Source organism: Triturus cristatus, chromosome 1_1, assembly GCF_964204655.1.
Source record: "Triturus cristatus chromosome 1_1, aTriCri1.1, whole genome shotgun sequence".
Taxonomy (NCBI): domain Eukaryota; kingdom Metazoa; phylum Chordata; class Amphibia; order Caudata; family Salamandridae; genus Triturus; species Triturus cristatus.
In genome coordinates, this window is record NC_140579.1 from 1168141887 (window position 1) to 1168160584 (window position 18698).

An 18698-nucleotide genomic window follows, 5' to 3' on the forward strand; every position below is an offset into this window, starting at 1 on the left:
TCCCTGGAGCCAGAAGTCCAGGTCTTCTCTGCCAAAAGTGATTTGTATTATACAGAGTTTTGAGGTGTGGCGAGTAGTATTGGGTGCCAAAACAATGTGGTTATGAAGTTATGGACTGCCCATAATAATGAATAAATAAAGTTAAGTGTCTCCTTCTCCTTTGTTACTATAAAGCTCAAAAAAATGCGTTACAAAAACAAATTTCGGAGTATTCACATTTGTTTCAACAAAGATGTTAGCTCCATTGATATCCCTACTCTCCTTAGCGGTTTTCCTTCCATTAAACTACAGCAATCATTTCCCACACTGGAATACGAATTTAAGAACGATCACATACCAATCCATAAAAGTGGACGAAACTCAAGTCCCTCTTCACTCCCTCCCACAAGGTCACACAATATCACAAACATTTTAGGAAATGTTTACCTCCGTTTATTATCCCCAAAATTCAGGGCTACGCAGAAGACAATCCTTTCTTATTTAACCTAACTTTGAGATAATGCAACACAAGAAAACCTATGCATTGGGAAGTATTTCACTTTCAACTCTCTAGCAGCACCATTGCACCACAACGCTCAGGTCTGCTCTTGACTGTTGGGCGCACTTGGGCTGCTCTAACTTCAACCACTGTGTTTTATCCAGCAACATAGTATCTCCCATCCAATATAGACTTCATAGCCAAGTGTAATCACTGTAACGTAATCCTTTTTCTGCCATGTGTAATAAATATCCTGCTACTTTTACCTTCATCCATTGCAAGCTATGGTCTCTCACCGGTGAACATGGGAGCCATTAAGCGCTCAGTCACCAAGCTGAACCTCAGCAATTAGGCGCTCTAGTCTGCTATGTGTAGACACTGTTTTAGGTCACCATGTGTGACCTGCCTTTTTGTGTGCTGCCCTGTCAAGCGTGACTTTCATTTGTGTGCTCTAGTCTGCCATGTGTAATGTAAGCCACTATGTGCCTTCTCTTGCCCTGTGTAACCTCAGCAACATGGAGTAGTATTATAGCACCTCAGGCACTATATGCACTTGGCAGTCATATGCAAACTCAGCCACTGTGTGCTGTTCCATAGGTAACCACAACTGCTGTGCACCATCATCATGCGTTACATCAGACACTGAACTATCCCAATCTGTATCCTTAGCCGTTATACAATCTGTCTTGTTGCACTTCACCTTAACCACTGTGCACAGCTTTCCTAACGACAGCTATTGTGCAACTTGTCTCAGCACAAACGTGGCCACTGCGTCCTTCGTTTCATTTTTTAAATTTATTTTAGATTCCACAGTGTCAACACAAGGAGAAAAAAATCAAGATAGGCCACATAGCAAACAAGCATTGGCATAGCCAATAGGTCTCGCCTTTGGGACCTTATAAGTGTTTAGCCAGGCAACAGTTGCATAACTAAATACTTATAAGGTCCCAAAAGCGAGACCTATTGGCTATGCAAAGCGGCCGTGGGCCGCGAAAGTGATCGCGATCAAACATCAAATGAAAGTAATCGCGGTAAAGCGCGGCGCGCGTGCCCGCGCACATGCACTGTAGCTCTAGGCTGGCCTGGTAGCACTTTTTGGAGCCCTCTCAATAAGTCTCGCCAGACCAGCGCATGCGCTGGGTCAGGCGAGACCTAAAAATGAAATACATAAACGACAAAAGAATAGAGAAAATACACATTGAATCATGCATTCATATGATCAGAGAAGGCCCCCCATATATACAATCCTAATTTTCGTGTCCTTGTCCCCTTTATGGAGTACAGACTTAATTCTATGTTAGCTAAATTGTACATTTTGACCCGCCAGCCCTCAAACCTAGGAGGGTCAGGTCGTAACCAGTCAGAGGCTATACATAGTCGTGCAACAGTCACAGTTTCATGCGCATTTACAAACGTTTTGTACTTTGCTCATAATTAGCCCATGCCAACTGCCCCAGCAATGATTAACTTCAGCCACTGTGAGCTCCGACTGTCACCAGGTGCAACTTCAGCCTTTCGGTGCTCTTGTCAGTCATGTGTAATAACTTCAGCCATTCTGAGCTCCTGCCCGTTACATGAAACTTAGGCCACTGCCACATGTAAACTCAGTCAATTTGTTGCTATTTTAAACATCAGGCATTTGTATGCTCTTCAGCCATCTATAACCACAGCTATTGTACAACCTGCCATGTGTAACCTTAGCCAAATGTGCTCCGCCCCTGTAATAATAGTCACCATATTATTTGTAATTTATACCTTCAACTATTGTGCCATCACATCTGTAAATTCATCAATGTTGTATCCTATCTTGCTCTGCCTAACCTCAGCATTGTGTGCTCTGCACAACTAGACACTGCAGCCCAATCATTGTGTAAAGTCATTCCGTGCTTTCTATCCTGCCATTCCTTACCATATTCACTCTGGCCTGCTATGTGCACCCTCAAACACTCTGCCCTCTCACTAGCTCTAAACTCCCCATGTGCGCGATATGACTTTCCCTGTGTAACCCGTCAGTATGCACCCTGTCCTGAGAGAACTCCAGCCATCGCGCCTTTGGGCTTGCCATTTGTAACTTCAGCAAGTGTGCGCTCTGGCCTGCTCGTTGCATCCTTAACTATGCACTTGAGTGTCAACTGTAACCTCTGCTGTTGTGTAATTTTCCTATGAGTAATCCTAGCCCTGTAGGGTCTTCCCTTCTACGCATAACCAACTTATTGCTCGTACCTGCTAAGTGGTAGTGCTAGGGCAATGTGAGGAAGCTCTCACCCCTTTGTGCCTGAGGCAGTAATCTGATCAGTCAGTCATTCAGCCAAGAAGGTGCCTTAAGAAAGGGATACAAACTGCACCCTCACACCACCCCAACTTCCATCAGGTAGAGGTGGGACATGTAGTTCTATTGGCTTTATATGCGATTTACAGAATTTGGTTCAAGGTTTATCCTCCCAAGGAACTATGGTATCTAGAGGATGTGAGGCTACTGCTTTTTCAGCAACAACAGAACTATAACCAAAACCAAGGTCCAAACTTTTTATTACAATGATGTGAAATAGTCTAAGGTTGTGATTATGTTTGTCTGACAACTCTGACAATTCATGAGCGCTTGATTTTCTCCACCACAGCAAATATGTCATCTGACTTTTCTGCGGAGTCTCAGTACGGCTCATGCCACCATCAGATTGTGTGAACATGGAGCACAAACTTATGAGGCACCTTCTCTTTTTGTGATCCTGCAGTAGGTGCTATGCTGACTCAGTTAAGTACCATCTTAGTAGATCACAGGGTGGGGCAAATGATCAATTTCATTAAAGATGCCCCAGGTAATTCTTCGGTTAAGACTCAGTCAACTAATACGATTAAGAATTTTGCTTGTGCTCCATCTCTGAGATTTTACAGTCACATTCGTATGCTTACAGCAAACCAGTCACAATGCCCAGCCCACATTACCTGCCTCAATTACTGAACACATATATAAATATTAACCAACTTGGTCTAGCTATACATAATACTAAGGCTAGATATGGTGCTTACACAATCTAAAAATAGATACAATAACAAAAGGACTACGCGTAAGAAAAACAAAACACTTTCCAAGTACAATTATTAGGCAGGAAAACTGCAGATGTGTCATCACACCAAATGCTCCATTACCTGGTTATTCAATCAAAGATTAGGAAAACAGAATACGAAGAAGTCTGGTAATAAACCATTCCAAATCTTTGTTGTCACGTTATGTTTATGGCCTCTGGAAGCCTCCAGACAGACAAAGATGGGAAGGCCTCTTGTCTACTGTATCAGAAAGTCTCTGCCTGTCTCGGGAAAGTTGGCCACCATGCCCTGCTTGGTTTTAAGCAACAAACGATTGAAGAAATGCTTGCATTAATATCCACTACTGACCACACTGGATAAATTCCGACCCAGCACCCCCTCTCCCCGCCCACTACTGAGCCACTTGACAGAGACCAGCCATATGCAAATCATTTGTACTGCTCCAGCAGACCTTTCCAGGCCAAACTGTCAGTCCAGGCCCCTGCCAGATAGGAGCACAAGCAGCACCAGATTGGTTTCAGCCTACTTTGGGTTCTTCAGTGAAGTGCAGTTTGAGTCCTACAGCAGAGTGAGGAAGAGACCATGTCAAGGCTTACCTGTCACACTTGGGTAGCCATGGCAACAAACGACGCGATGAAAGCAATGCTTGAATTAATATCAGGCACAGGCCATTACTCAGGCTCTATTCTGGCCCACTGGTTTTCTCCATTTTGCCTCTCTAAATGGAGTCAGTATATGCGGACCTCGGTCTGGGGTTGCTTATGTTCCCGTCCAGAGGGGACCTGGCCTGGCAGCTGATGCTGGACTGCTCCAACTGCAGCAGGACTAAGTCTGTTTTCTGTAAGGCTGGTCTCAGTCTGAACTAGCAGTTTGCAAGAAAAGGAACGAGACTTGAGATTGTTAGTGAGAGATTAATACAAGGATTCCTTAGAGCATTTTGTTCTCTGTGGCAGCTGTTCATGTTTAGGACACTTTGCGAGCCCACTGGAGATGCTCTTCATTCTAACAAGATTTTCGGTAAGTGGAGCAAGGTGTTATATTGTTTTAACACTATACTTTTGGGGTCATATCTTGGTGCCAGAAGTGCTAGCCTCTTCTTTTTTTTCTATGCATTAAAGTTTTACCTAACTGTACATAAAGTCTTAAAGAATTTCTAATCTCAACCAATTACACTAAAAACTTTGACTGCATAGCTATACTACACCTAAATAGGAAATTAACCAAAGGGAGTGCATTTATTGTTCAATGGAAGTGCATTAATATTATTTGTGGCTTTGTGTCTCCTATGGTAAAGGAAAATGCTTCCTTAACATTACATTCAATAACTAACTTCCCCAGGACCTTAACAAAGGGCATCACCACACTGTTCTTAAGCTGTTCCAGACATTTTAAAGATTCAAATAGTGACTTCCAGATACCCTATATCACACTCCTCTGTACTGCATTGAAATCGGGGCAATTAATAAGAGAACCTTATGATTTCTGGTAAGTATTAGTTACTTTATGGCCATTATATTTGGGTTCCCTTCTGTGTTATCTGTAGCATACAAGAAGACAAATACTGTGCCTGATCCAGTCTATCCCATTTTTTGTCTTGTCCAGGAGGCTGAAGGATATGTGTATAATTTGAGATTGTTTCACAAGAGCGTTACAGAAGGAAAGTAGGTTGTTCCTCTGATGGCTACTTCTACCAGCAGATTGCTCACCTTTTGAATAATTATCATAGCAGTACCTCATAGTAGCAGAGTCAATGGAGTTGACTGACCAAAATGCCCTGCAGATCCGAGTGGACAAAGTGATTTTATGGCAAGACCGGAGGCTAAGATTATGCAAACTTATCTTTTAAAAATGAGAGCCAAAGAATTCAGTACTTAACTCACGGGCAGCAGCAAAAAAGAAGGAAGAGTATTGGAAGTTCCAGATCTTTGATATGTTGGAAAGAATGTTTGTTGTATTCTATGTTCTAACAATGCTGCTGTGGGTGGCGGCAATAAAGAGGATTGCATAATATTAGCCTCCGTGTCTTTAATAAAATCCAGATTTTCTGACCATCAAAGCTGATGAAAATCTACATTTTCCTGCCAAACTGGCTGCCAGTTCAGTAGTATTGCCCAGTAGCTAGGGGGCAGACATGCCAGCGGTAATCTGATTAAAGACTGTGGCTCCTTAGGGCCAAAAGGTGCACCAGTGGGAGCAGAAGTTCATAAAAAATTACTGCAACATGGCCTCTTTGGACGCCCCTATTTGCTGTTGGGTTGACGATGGACAAGGGAACAAAGAACAATCAGGGACCAACTGTGGAATCGGTTCGGATTTAGGGGATTGTGAAGAGGTACCACCTTTATCTTGACGGCTTTGTCTCATTTTGAGTGACTTAACAGGGACAAATCCTCCTTTGTCTTTTCATGCTTTTGTTGGACTTTGACTTCTTAGAAGACTTCCAATGGGAAGTAAATTGAGGGAACAGCCCTGAAAACTGGATTGCGACTGGGCCCATGGCCAGCGCTTCAACCGTGGCCTCTTGTGTTCAGCGACCTATAGTTTCACCTGCAGGTCTCAGATGGTCTTCGGTGCATGAGGGACTTGGTCGACCCAGCCATTTGAAAATCTGCATTGGTCCTGCTCCAATCAAAACAGTCAAATTGATTTGCATATGTCTGGTTCGTGTGATCAGATTGGTTTCTGTCTGAGGTGGCATGGTGGGCCTAAAGAACGATGGACTAAACTGCAGCACAGAATAATTACCAATGGCTGATCATAATTCAGGCATTTTATCCTTAACATTTGTGTTCCTCTGTGAGAAGCCCTGTGCTACCAGCATACTTGCGTGTGGGTCCTTTGATCACTAGGCCATAGGACTCAAGCTACACCGGACTGAAGAGGCCCAACTAGGTGGAAACCGGTCTTGAGTTGCTTGTGTTCCCACTCGGGGTGATTCTAGCCTGACAGTTTGGGCTGATTTGTTCCTATTGGAGCAGGTTCAAGACGGATTTGAAAATGGCTGGTTCCTGCCTGAGGTGACATGGTGGGCAAAAGAACGATGTACCAGAGTATTAACAGTGGCGGGGACTAATTTAAGCATTACACACAACTTTTTGTAGGTTTCTGGGACATCAGTATTTGGCTTCTCGCCACACTGAGCAGATGAACCCACACATTTTGTAATGGGTAACATCACAAGGATTGTCCAGAGTCCCATGATAATGCCCAGCTTTAAATGTCAATGTCCAGACAAGGTACAAGAGAGTAACCCGCTAAGGAGGGCGTTGGGGAAGGGTGGAGCAAACAAGGCCTGGCTTTGATTGAAAGTAGAAAATGTCCTTCATTCCTGAGGAAGTGCATCTTTGTCCTGTTTTGACAAGCTCGCTTGCAGATATGAGTCCTATGGGAGGCTAATATTAAGCAGTTAGGATCTAGATGTATATATTGACCGTAAACTAGTGACGCCACAAAGCTTACTAGGAGGAAATCAGCAGCACAAAAGGGGTGTGAGTGAGCTTCACTGAACTCTGGAGACACCTCTACCGGACAATGGAAGAGATGGGGAATCCTCATCCAGCCCATCAGCTAATTAGTGTTTCTGTTTGGTGTACCTTGAAGTGGGAACTAACGGGCTTTCACATGCACCATGGATAAAGGACTGTCCGATACGGTAATCACAGTCTGGTGAAAACTTGCATGTAGCCTTTCAATGGACACTTGCCGGCTTGGTCGAATACAGAGATGCGCATACACAAAAACACATAGATTGCTTACATGACGAAAGGCACATTTATAAATGGCTGAATGGACTACTACATGAGAATTAACAAGCATTTTTCCGTACAGAATTGCAGGGTAACATTGATAGGTTAGAACTCTGCTGCCTTCCTCACTCGGGTCAGGGTTAGAGCTTGGCTCTGTTCTTAAGGTCTTTTAGTCGGAGGTGGAGTATCTCCAGTGGGCATCAGACTGGTGAGTCTGCTGCAGGACAAACGTAAGGCAGGGCATAAAAAAAGAAAAAGAAATCGCAGGGTAGGGCTGGTACAGATTTACAAAGTAATGGAGAGGACATCTAAGCAAACATATGAGCATGTCCCTGTGCACAGAGTTTCAGGGAACCTGTTCATGAGTTACTCAGTGCACACCTGAAATGGAAACTAAGTATTTTAAAGAAAAATAAGTTTGGACTCAAACAGCAAATAGCATGAGTGCACATCGTGCAAGATTTACTGCAAACTGAAGAGTACACAAGAGATTGTGTTTTGGTTCACATTATAGATTATTATTACTTTATATTATTTTGTTGGTCATCATGTTTACTTCAAAGCTCTTCGGTCTTCAAAGCTCTCAAACAAAACAAATGTGGCTCGCAAAAGGCCTGTCTGTAGCTTGTTAATCTCTCCAGGAATTCCCTGGAGCAGTTCTCCGCTGTCTCTCCGTTCTAGGTGAATGAATATGCTACTTACCAGTATGCATCGGTTCTTGGCATGTAGGGCTGCTGACATTCATATCTGTGCATAGATCGCCGCCTAGTGTTGGGTCCGGATGTTTGCACGTTGTTGTCCTGGAAGTCTTCGAAGTATCACGAGATAGGTGACTCCTCCCCTGGACCACAGTGCGCATGGGCATCCTCTCCATCCTCAGATTGTTTTTCGCCATTGTGGCAGTGATGGAGTAGATACAGTAAGTGATGACCATGCTATACAGTAATTCTGAGAGCTGCAGCTGCTACAGGCGCCGGGGAAGAGGGTGGGCGATATGAATGTCAGCAGCCCTACATGCCAAGAACAGATGCATACTGGTAAGTAGCAAATTCAGTTCGAGGCATGTGGGCTGCTGAATTCATATCTGTGCATAGAATACATAGCAGTACCTCCTATTAGCGGCGGCTACCCGTGCCAGCTGCAGCAGTCTGAAAAAGAGTTTTGAGAACAGCCTGTCCTACAGCTGCCTGCTGTTTTGAGTGTACATCTACACAGTAGTGTTTGGTAAATGTATGTATAGTGGACCATGTGGCTGCTCTACATATTTCCTGTAAAGGAATGTTTCCCAGGAAAGCCATGGACGCCCCTAACTTACGTGTTGAGTGGGCTCGTGGGGGAATCGTTAATGTGCGTTTAGCTTTTAGATAGCAAATTTGAATACATTTAACGATCCATCTGGCTATACCTGCTTTGGAAATGGCGTTGCCCTTGTGTTGTGGAGAAAAGGCAACGAAAAGTTGTTTTGTCTTCCTAAAGTCCTTAGTTCTGTCTATATAGTACATGAGGGCCCTCTTTACATCTAGTGTATGGAGCATTCTCTCTGCGACATTCTGTGGATTTTGAAAGAAAACAGGCACTTCAATAGTTTGATTCATGTGGAACTGCGATATCACTTTGGGCATGAATTTGGGGTTGGTACGTAGTACAACCCTGTTTGCGTGAACCTGTATGAATGGCTCTTGAATGGTTAGTGCCTGGAGTTCACTAACTCTTCTTAACGAAGTGATTGCCACTAGGAAAGCTACTTTCCAGGTGAGGAATTGAATCTCACATGAATGGAGAGGTTCGAAGGGTGGACCCATTAGTCTGGTGAGGACCAAATTGAGGTTCCACACCGGGGCTGGTGGGTGTCTTGGGGGAATTACTCGTTTGAGTCCCTCCAAGAAGTCTTTGATGGCAGGCACTCTGAATAAAGAGAGGTGCTGCCTGTTTTGGAGATAGGCTGCTATTGCGGTTAAATGGATACGTATTGAGTTGTATGCCAGATTGCATCGGTATAGGTGTAAGAGGTAACAGATGATGTTTTGAATGGATGCGTCCAGCGGGTTAATGTCATTGTTGTTGCAATAAATGACAAACCTCTTCCATTTAGCCGCATAGCAAGCTCTGGAAGTGGGTCTCCTGGCCTCCTTGATGATATCCATACAGTCAGGTGGCAGGTTTAGGTAGCCAAACTCTAAGACTTCAGGAGCCAGATTGCCAGGTTCAGCTGTTGCGGATCTGGGTGCTGAATTTCGCCATGGTTCTGCGTTAAAAGTGCGGGTTTGATCCGCAGCCTTTGATGCGGCACCACGGAAAATTCTAGAAAGGTGGTGTACCATGGTTGGCGCGCCCATGTGGGAGCAACTAGGATGAGTGTCAGTGAGTGTTGTCGCAGTTTGCGTGCCACTAGCGGTATTAATGCAAAAACAACAATTGATGGACAGAATGCAGAACAATGTCATACATTCACCCCAGTACAGAGATCTGGGCATAAATTCATCGTTTTTTTGCTCACCATGCCATTCCAGTTTGAACCCAGCCATATGCTAATCAGTCTTGACCCTGTGCCTCATGGGAACAGTCAAGCCCGAACTGCCAAGCCAGGTCCTCCCTGGACTGGAAACAAGCATCCTAGGACCGGTTTCGGGGTTTCACCCCTCTTCAGCCAGGATAGCTTGATTCCAGTGGCATGGAGAGCACGGGACTCACGTCTGAGCATACCCGACCCACTCGGGGACGGGTATGTCAGCATTCCGTCCATCATTTGTTTGTTGTAACGCTTTTCGCCCTAAGTGGGATGGGTATTCCCAGACGTGGGACCCGTGCTCACTACGCCACTGGAGTCAAGCTATCCTGGCTGATAGCCAGAAGCCGGTCCTAGGATGCTTGAATCTGGTCCAGGGAAGACGTGGCTTGGCAGTTCGGGCTGGACTGTTCCCATGAGGCACAGGGTCAAGACTGATTTGCATATGGCCATGTTTGAACTGGGGTGGCGTAGTGGGCAAAACAACGATGGATTTAACCCAGATCTCTTGACTGGGGGAGAATGTCTGCATTGTCAGCATTCCGTCCATCATTTGTTTGTTGTAACGCTTTTCGCCCTAAGTGGGATGGGTATTCCCAGACGTGGGACCCGTGCTCACTACGCCACTGGAGTCAAGCTATCCTGGCTGATGACGGCTGATAGCCAGAAACCGGTCCTAGGATGCTTGAATCCGGTCCAGGGAAAACGTGGCTTGGCAGTTCGGGCTGGACTGTTCCCATGAGGCACAGGGTCAAGACTGATTTGCATATGGCCATGTCTGAACTGGGGTGGCGTAGTGGGCAAAAGAACGATCGATTTAACCCAGATCTCTTGACTGGGGGAGAATGTCTGCATTGTCAGCATTCCGTCCATCATTTGTTTGTTGTAACACTAGCGGTATTAATGGCGCTGGGGGAAAAGCGTACGCAAATCTGCCGGACCAGTTCATCCATATCGCATTGCCCTGTGACTGAGAATGTGGGAACCTGGCGGCATAGCTTTGGCATTTTGTGTTTTCGTTTGTGGCGAATAGGTCTATCTCTGGATGACCCCACTGTTGGAAGTACGGTTGGAGTACTGACGGGTGTAGCTCCCACTCGTGCACCTGGTGGCTGTGTCTGCTGAGCAGATCCGCCATCTGGTTGTCCTTGCCGGGTAGGTGTTCCGCTATGAGGAATATGTTCCTCTGAATGGCCCACTTCCACATGCTCTGAGCCAGATGAGACAACTGTGGAGAGTGTGTTCCTCCCTGCTTCTGTATGTAGTACATGGCAGTCATGTAGTCCGTCCGGATCAACACGACTTTGTTGCACAAGTGTACTTTGAATGCCTTCATGGCTAGGAAGATTGCCATCAGTTCCAGAAAATTGATGTGCATCTTCTTTTGTTGGGTTGACCATAGTCCTTGCACTGTGAAAGCGAGTACATGAGCTCCCCAACCCTGGAGAGAGGCGTCCGCTGTCAGTATTATTTGTGGAACAGGCTCTTGGAATGGTCGGCCCTTGCAAAGGTTTTGTGGATTCCACCAATGCAGAGAGTTGTATGCCCGACCGCTCACCAACACTAGGTCTTTTAATTGCCCGTGAGCCTGATTCCATTGACGTGCCAAGCACTCCTGAAGGGGGCGCATATGTAGTCTTGCGTGTGGGACTATGAAAATGCAGGAGGCCATCATGCCTATCAACTGCATGAACACTCACGCAGGAAGGGAGTGTTGAGGTTTGAACTTTGAGATCAGCAGTTGCATGCGGTTGATCCTCACTAAATTTGGCTGAGCTGTGGCTGCCAGAGTGTTTATGGTCGCGCCCTGGTACTGTCGTACGTGTGCGGGTTGGAGATGTGATTTTGGGTAATTTAGTGAGAATGCCAGACTGTGAAGAAGGTGAATGGTGAGGGACATGTGGCTGGGACATTGCTGGGCTGACTTTGCCTGAACAAGCCAGTCGTCCAGGTAAGGGTAAACGTGAATGTGTTGTCTCCGTAGATGTGCAGCCACCGTAGCTAGGCACGTGGTGAAAACCCTGGGTGCTGTTGTCACTCCGAAGGGGAGAACTTTGAATTGATAGTGATGTCCCTGAATAGTGAACCTGAGATATTTCCTGTGTGATGGGTGTATGGGTATGTGGAAATACACATCTTTGAGGTCCAGTGTGGCTAGGAAGTCTCCCTGACTGAGTAGCGGGAGAACCTGCTGTAGGGTGAGCATATGGAAATGCTCTGAGAGAATGTATTGGTTGAGGGGTCTCAGGTCTAGTATAGGTCTGAGTGACCCGTCCTTTTTGGGGACTAAGAAGTACAGAGAGTACACCCCTGTCCCCTGCTGGTCGATGGGCACGACCTCTATTGCACCTTTTTGCAGCATACTTAGCACTTCCTGCTGCAATAATGCCAAGTGCTCTACGGACATAGGACGGTGCTTTGGCGGTATGTTGGGTGGAGTGGACGTTAATTCGAGACAGTAACCGTGCTGGATAATGTCCCTGACCCACCTGTCTGTGGTGATGGTTTTCCACGCGGACAGGAACCGCTGGAGTCTCCCCCCGACAGGTGTTATGTGGTCGGGGGGAAGGGAGAGGGCGTCACTGTTTGTTTTTGGGGGAGGACCTGGTGTTGCCGTAACCACGTCCTCTGCCCTTGGTGCTGGAGCCACGATATCCACCTCTGTTGGTTTTATCGTAGGTACTCTGTGTGCTCCCTTTAGTGTATTGCTGCTGTGACCCCTGACCTCTAGCTGCTCCTCTATTCCCGGGGCGACGAAAGGAGCCACTACGAAACTGCTGCGTCTGCAGAGCCCCCATTGATTTCGCAGTGTCAGTGTCTTTCTTAATTTTCTCGAGGGTAGTGTCAACCTCAGGGCCGAATAAGTAGTCGGGGTTGACTGGTTGGTTTAAGATGTTGTTCTGAATCTCCGGTTTGAAGCCTGAGATTCTCAACCATGCGTGTCGTCTCAACACGACGCTTGTGTTGATTGCCCTCGCCTCTGTGTCGGCAGCATCCAGGGCGCACTTGATGGATGCATTGGTAAGGAGTTGTCCCTCTCTGATGAGGAGCTCCGCTGCCTCTTTATATTCATATGGCAAATGCTGGAGTAGTGATTCTAGTGTGTCGTAGTGGGACCGATCATAACGTGCCAGGAGTGCCTGTGTGTTGGCAATGCGCCAGATGTTTGCTGCTTGCGCTGCAATCCTTTTGCCTGATGTCTCCAGCACTTTGGACTCCTTGTCTGGGGGAGGAGCATCACCTGTTGTCTGCGAATGGGCTCTTTTGCGAGCATTAGCAACCACCATGAAGTCCAAAGGTAACTGACCCCTAATGTACATAGGGTCTCCGGGTGCAGGCTTGTATTTTTTTTCAATCCTGGGGTTTAGCACCCGTGCCCTGGTTGTTTCCTTAAAAATGTCCTTTGCAGGTTTGAGAACTCCTTTCAACATGGGCAGAGTTTTGACAGTTCTTTCGGAAGAGGCGAAAGTGTCCACCAAGAAGTCTTCTTCGACAGTGTCAGAATGGAGTTCTACTCCATGATTGGCAGCAGCCCGTTCTATCAGGGCATTAAAGGCAGCAGTGTCCTCTGTGGGAGATGTCTTTGTCCTGTAAAGCTGCGTGTAATGGGTATCTGGTGCTGTACCCTGGTCTGTAGGGTCATCCCATGCCTGATCTGTGTCTTGCAGGTGCTCATCAGGATCGACATCCCCAGGGTAGGTGGTATCATCCCCCACATAGTCCTCTATTGCGTCTGTTTCTGAAGGCGTAGGAGAAAAGGACTGGGGATCCTGATGGGAGGGTTGAAAGCGTTCATGAAGCACTGGCTCCGACCCTGCTGGCAATTTGTGCTTGAGAGGGATTCTGTAGGAGTCCAATCCCCTCTCTGGCGTGATTTTCCGCTTGCGGAGCATCAGTCTACCAGTGTTGGCGTCGATGAATTGTGGCTGTGAAGGCTCAAAATCTGTGTGTCCAGTGGATGGGGACTGTGTCTGGCAGACACGTGTCCGGATCTCGAACATCTTCGGCGCCGTGGACGGGGGCAAGCCAAACGTGATGTTGGTCGGCGCCGAGGGTGCTTTCGGAGCCTTGTGTGTGTCGGGGCCCGACGTGGAGCGGAGGGCTGCCCGTTCCCTGATGCGTTGCAACGATGCCGCGACCTGTTGCACGGAGAACGCAGAAGGCTCCTTGGAACCGGTCGGCACCTTGGAGGTAGGCGTCGACTGCTTTGGAGCCATGGGGTCATCGATCCGAAGAGAGGTATCGACGGTCGTTGGAGTCAACGACTTGGCGGGCGCCGCGGTCTTCGACTTCGACGCAGACGGGGTGGCCACTTTGACTTTGGTGGTCGGGGCCGACGGCTTCGGTGCCAGAGGCCGAGGCGCCTTATGGGGACCGAGGGCCTTTTTCTTGGGGTCGGCACCGATATCCGCTGCGGTGAGCTCGGCGCCGAAATCCCTTTTACTGCGGTCGGGGCCGATGGCCTTTGCTGGCGTCGAAGGAGTGGAGGGCTTCGAGACCTTCGAGCCGATTACAACCAGTTTCACTTTTGGTTTCGATGGAACTGGTGCGACGATTGGTTTTGGTTTCGCTGAAGGGAATCCAGTCGTTTTCGTTAATAATGGCTCTTGCGGAATGTTAGAGGCCAGGCCTGAAGGCGGGGCCGAAGAACTTTGAGATTGATCTCGGGTAAGGCCCGAAGGCGATCCCTCGACCTGAGCCTCATGATGATGCATTTTGTCGGCCTCCGTATCGACGGGTGGGCCTAGCTCCTCGCTAGAGCTATCTTCTTCGGCCCCAAAGGCCTCATCGTAGTCTCCTACCTCGTCGATGACTTCTTCCCTTTGAAAAAGCACCTATCGTCGTCTTCCGATCGGGAATCGTGTTCGGAAGCGGGGCTGGAGTCTACTTCTTCCACGCTCTCGGCGTCCTCGTCTTCGGTGCTAAAGATGTTGGCCGGGGCAGGCGCCGATTGCTGCGCCTCTAATCTCGCCGCCCGTCGATTCCGGAGAGTCTTCTTCGATCGGAATCGGGCACAGGCCATACATTTCGACTCATCGTGATCCGGTGACAGACATTTGTTGCATACCGGGTGGACGTCGATGTGTGGGTATTTCGCGTGGCATAAAGGACACCGTTTGAATGGAGTCCTCGATTCCATCGTCAATGGAAGTTCGATGTTCGGACCAAACGGATCTGAAAAGCTGGAAGAAGGTTCTAACGCACTAAAGAAACTAGTCGATACCGAACAGGAACAGTACCGACGATAACTAAAGGCCTTTTGGCCTTAAACTGAATTTTCCTAACTTGAGCTAAGATAAGCACATCCGAACCCAATGGCGGAAAAAAACAATCTAAGGATGGAGAGGATGCCCATGCGCACTGTGGTCCAGGGGAGGAGTCACCTATCTCAGGATACTTCGAAGACTCTTCCAGGACAACAACGTGCAAACATCCGGACCAAACACTAGGCGGCGATCTATGCACAGATATGAATTCAGCAGCCCACATGCCTCGAACCACCAAAGATCTTACACCCATTAAGAGTATGGAGGCACACTAACACAAACGATCTTTTGCCATTCTGTACTATCAAAACCTTTTAAGTATTTATACACATAATACATATGTTGTTGCTTGGTGGATTCCAATCTTGAGAATACCACATTTTATGCCAGTAATTAACATCTGACAACACAACAATAAAATACTGAAATAATATATATATTACCTACTGGCGGTCGCCAGTAGGTAGTTATACTTAGGACCCTGTTTCCATAGGAAAACCGCAACATTCTATTTGGAATAACTTTGGCGCCGGTCGACGAATCCTCGTGAAATTTTCAAAATAGGTGGGGCGCTACGCTCCGCTCCTACCCTGAAAGTTTCGGGGGGATTCGTCAAGCAGGGGCTGAGAAAAAAGGGGGGTCCCAAAACGCGTTTTTCCCATGCATTTTTCCATAGGACCTTTAGACACAGCTACAGCCCGAACGGCTGAACAGAGTTACTTGAAATTTGGCAGAGAGGTAGTCCTCAGGTCAAGGAAGTGCCTTTTGTAGGTCTGGTGTAAATCTGTTCAGTAGTTCCTGAGAAAATAGCATTTAAATCAATATATATATCTGTGGCAGCTTACGGTGCGCTTACGGTAAGCTTACCGTACGCGTACGGTGCCGTGCGCGAGCGCGAATCTGATTGGCTGTTAGATCTTAGTAAACATTCGAATCGGTCGAAACCAGGAAGTGGCGGCCGCCATTTTCTCTCTCGCACTCTGAGGGGGGGTTGAAAAACAAAGGCCAAAAACATGTAAAGGGGCTGTTTAGACAGCTCCTAAGCACCTAGCCATGTTGAGGGAGTCCACAAAGATCCCCCAAGGCCAAAAAGGCAATTTTAATTTTTTCGAAAATTTGCCGATTACGCTTACCGTACGCGTACGGTAAAAATTCTTAACAAAAAAAAAAGTATCCATACTATCTACACCCCGTGTGCAAATGGTGCCCGAAGTGCACCATTTGTGCATGGCATAGCAAACTACCAAAAAATTAAAAGATTTCCTTTCACAACGAAGCGCATAATATGTCCTCCATGTGCGCACGGTGCGCGAAGCGCATCGTGCGTACATGGCCCATCTAGCGTAACGTGGGCACGCGGTGCGCGTAGCGCACCGCGTGCCCACCGTGCGTGCACGGCACTAACTGCGTAAAGTGGGCGCGCGGTGCGCGAAGCGCACCGCGCGCGCACGGAACGAACTGCGTTAAGTGGGCGTGCACGCCACGAATGGCGTAAAGTAACTTAGCATTTAAAAAACCGTACAAATTCACTGAAAAAACCATAGGTTTCACACACGTTATAGTTAGGAATTAGCATTTAAAAAACCTTGCAAATTCAGTGAAAAAACCATAGGTTTCACACATGTTATAGTTAGCTGGACATTTTACTGATAAAAAACCATTGAAATTCCCCCGTTATAGTTAGTGCAGGCAACTATAACTCACGCGACCGCAATCCTCTGCTGATGACATATGTCTCTTTATGAAAAAAAAATATTTGTAATATATGTATAGCTAAAATTTAATGGAAGAAGACATGGGCAAATAAGTGTCTAAATACAGTATTAGCATCAGCAGAGGATTGCGGTCGCGTGAGTTATAGTTGCCTGCACTAACTATAACGGGGGAATTTCAATGGTTTTTTTATCAGTAAAATGTCCAGCTAACTATAACATGTGTGAAACCTATGGTTTTTTCACTGAATTTGCAAGGTTTTTTAAATGCTAATTCCTAACTAGAACGTGTGTGAAACCTATGGTTTTTTCAGTGAATATATATAACAGCATCAAACCACAACCACAGCCAGAGTAGAAAAATATGGCACTGCATACAATGGGGAAAAAAGATGGAGAACGTCAATGCAGAGTATGAAAATGATCTAAATGCATGTGTATCCTTCGCTAATTTAACCGGTGATCACAAAATAAGCTATTTAGAGCTGGTGAGATGACTTGTATCTAATGGAAATGGAAATACCATGTTAAATCCTTCTGCAGAGGAGTCGGCAGTAGTCAAAAATGAACCAAAGAGTTGGTAGCTTGATAGGCCATAGCTGAAAACATATACAATTCCCTAACCCCATCCTTGTATTTTGCCTATGCCTATACTGTACGTTACATGTTTATTCCTGTAAAGCGCTCGGATACCTTAACGGGTCATGTTTGCACTATATAAAACCTCAAATAAAATACAGCTATATATATATATATATATATATATATATATATATATATATATATATATATATATAAATATATAGAACATAGACTCTCACGCACCCTGAATAACTGGCCAATTCAACTGCATGAATTTAGGTCTTTTATATACTCTCAACTGTATTCTACCTTTTGTACAATTTAATTTAATTGGATTTTATCACTGATTGCCTGTGACTTCAGTAACTATGGCTTAACCCTCAACATAAGATCTCGTAGAAAAAAAAACGGTCACTCAATTCTGGCCTGATAAACCGTGCATAAGTTTTTCACCTCTGTTGGTCAGTATATAAAGAACTGCTCAACTCCAATTCACAATGAACACACTACTGCCATGCATTATTCTAAATTCCAAACTAGCATGCTTATTGTTTTTTGTAAGTTCTGCCAGAAATTCTAGATAGAGTAAAAATTAAATGAGACTTCTCCCCAAAAGATGCAGAGTCACCCCTCAAATAAGGGTAACGAATTGTGATAGCAACAAACCTGCAGACGCAGTTTGCTTCGTTGTTTCACAAGTTGAAAATTGGATACAAAACTAAAATTGTACATTCAGCAAAAAAGCAAGATCAGCATACTAAATTATCTGTCTATTAAAAGCATGGAATCAAAGGAGACCTGTAACCCTAGTGAGCACAGCAGTCCTTTGGAAGGTCAGATAAGTAGACATTGGCTTACCTGGGTGGCAGGCATGTCCATGAACGGCACATGTCCATTTGCCAATTCACAGGCCACGATTCCAACACTGTAAATATCTGATTTAGCATCATAGCCCTGCAGATTCTACAAGAAAAAAATGATTTTATTGCTTTATCCTATGGACTTCTGTTATTATACATACTGATATACAGCTCTGACAGACTCAAAGGCAGTGGCCCAATGCATCATTGTAATTCAGAATAACCAGACGTTAACACATCACAGAAGGAGCCAAGCAGAATAAGAAAACAATCACCACCTGCAACAATAGCCTTCTAGCTTGAAGATGTTATAGGTTCACGTTCTTTATACTTCACTATCTATTAACAGAGAGCCAAAAATCTACATTCTACATGCATTCTGTTCAATTAAAGGTTTTTTCTTTGTTTGAGATAACAATGGGCACATCTAAGTGCTATGAGATCTCCCCATGATATAGCTCCACTATTTTTAAATTGAAAGTAGTATGTGTGGGTGGGTGTA

At 45.9% G+C, this 18698-nt stretch overlaps 1 protein-coding gene across 6 annotated transcripts in view; it reads right to left on the reverse strand.

Annotated features, from left to right (window-relative positions):
* The window catches only part of LOC146871802 (STE20-related kinase adapter protein alpha-like), a 302580-nt gene that overhangs the window by 143228 nt on the left and 140654 nt on the right, over positions 1-18698 (reverse strand). For all 6 annotated transcript variants that reach the window (XR_014981078.1, XM_085651482.1, XM_085651464.1 and 3 more), the window contains one exon: positions 18195-18299. Coding sequence is in view for 5 of the 6 variants with exons in the window: in XM_085651482.1 (XP_085507608.1) it covers positions 18195-18299 (105 nt within the window). In the remaining variant the exon portion in view is untranslated. The remainder of the gene's footprint in view (positions 1-18194; positions 18300-18698) is intronic.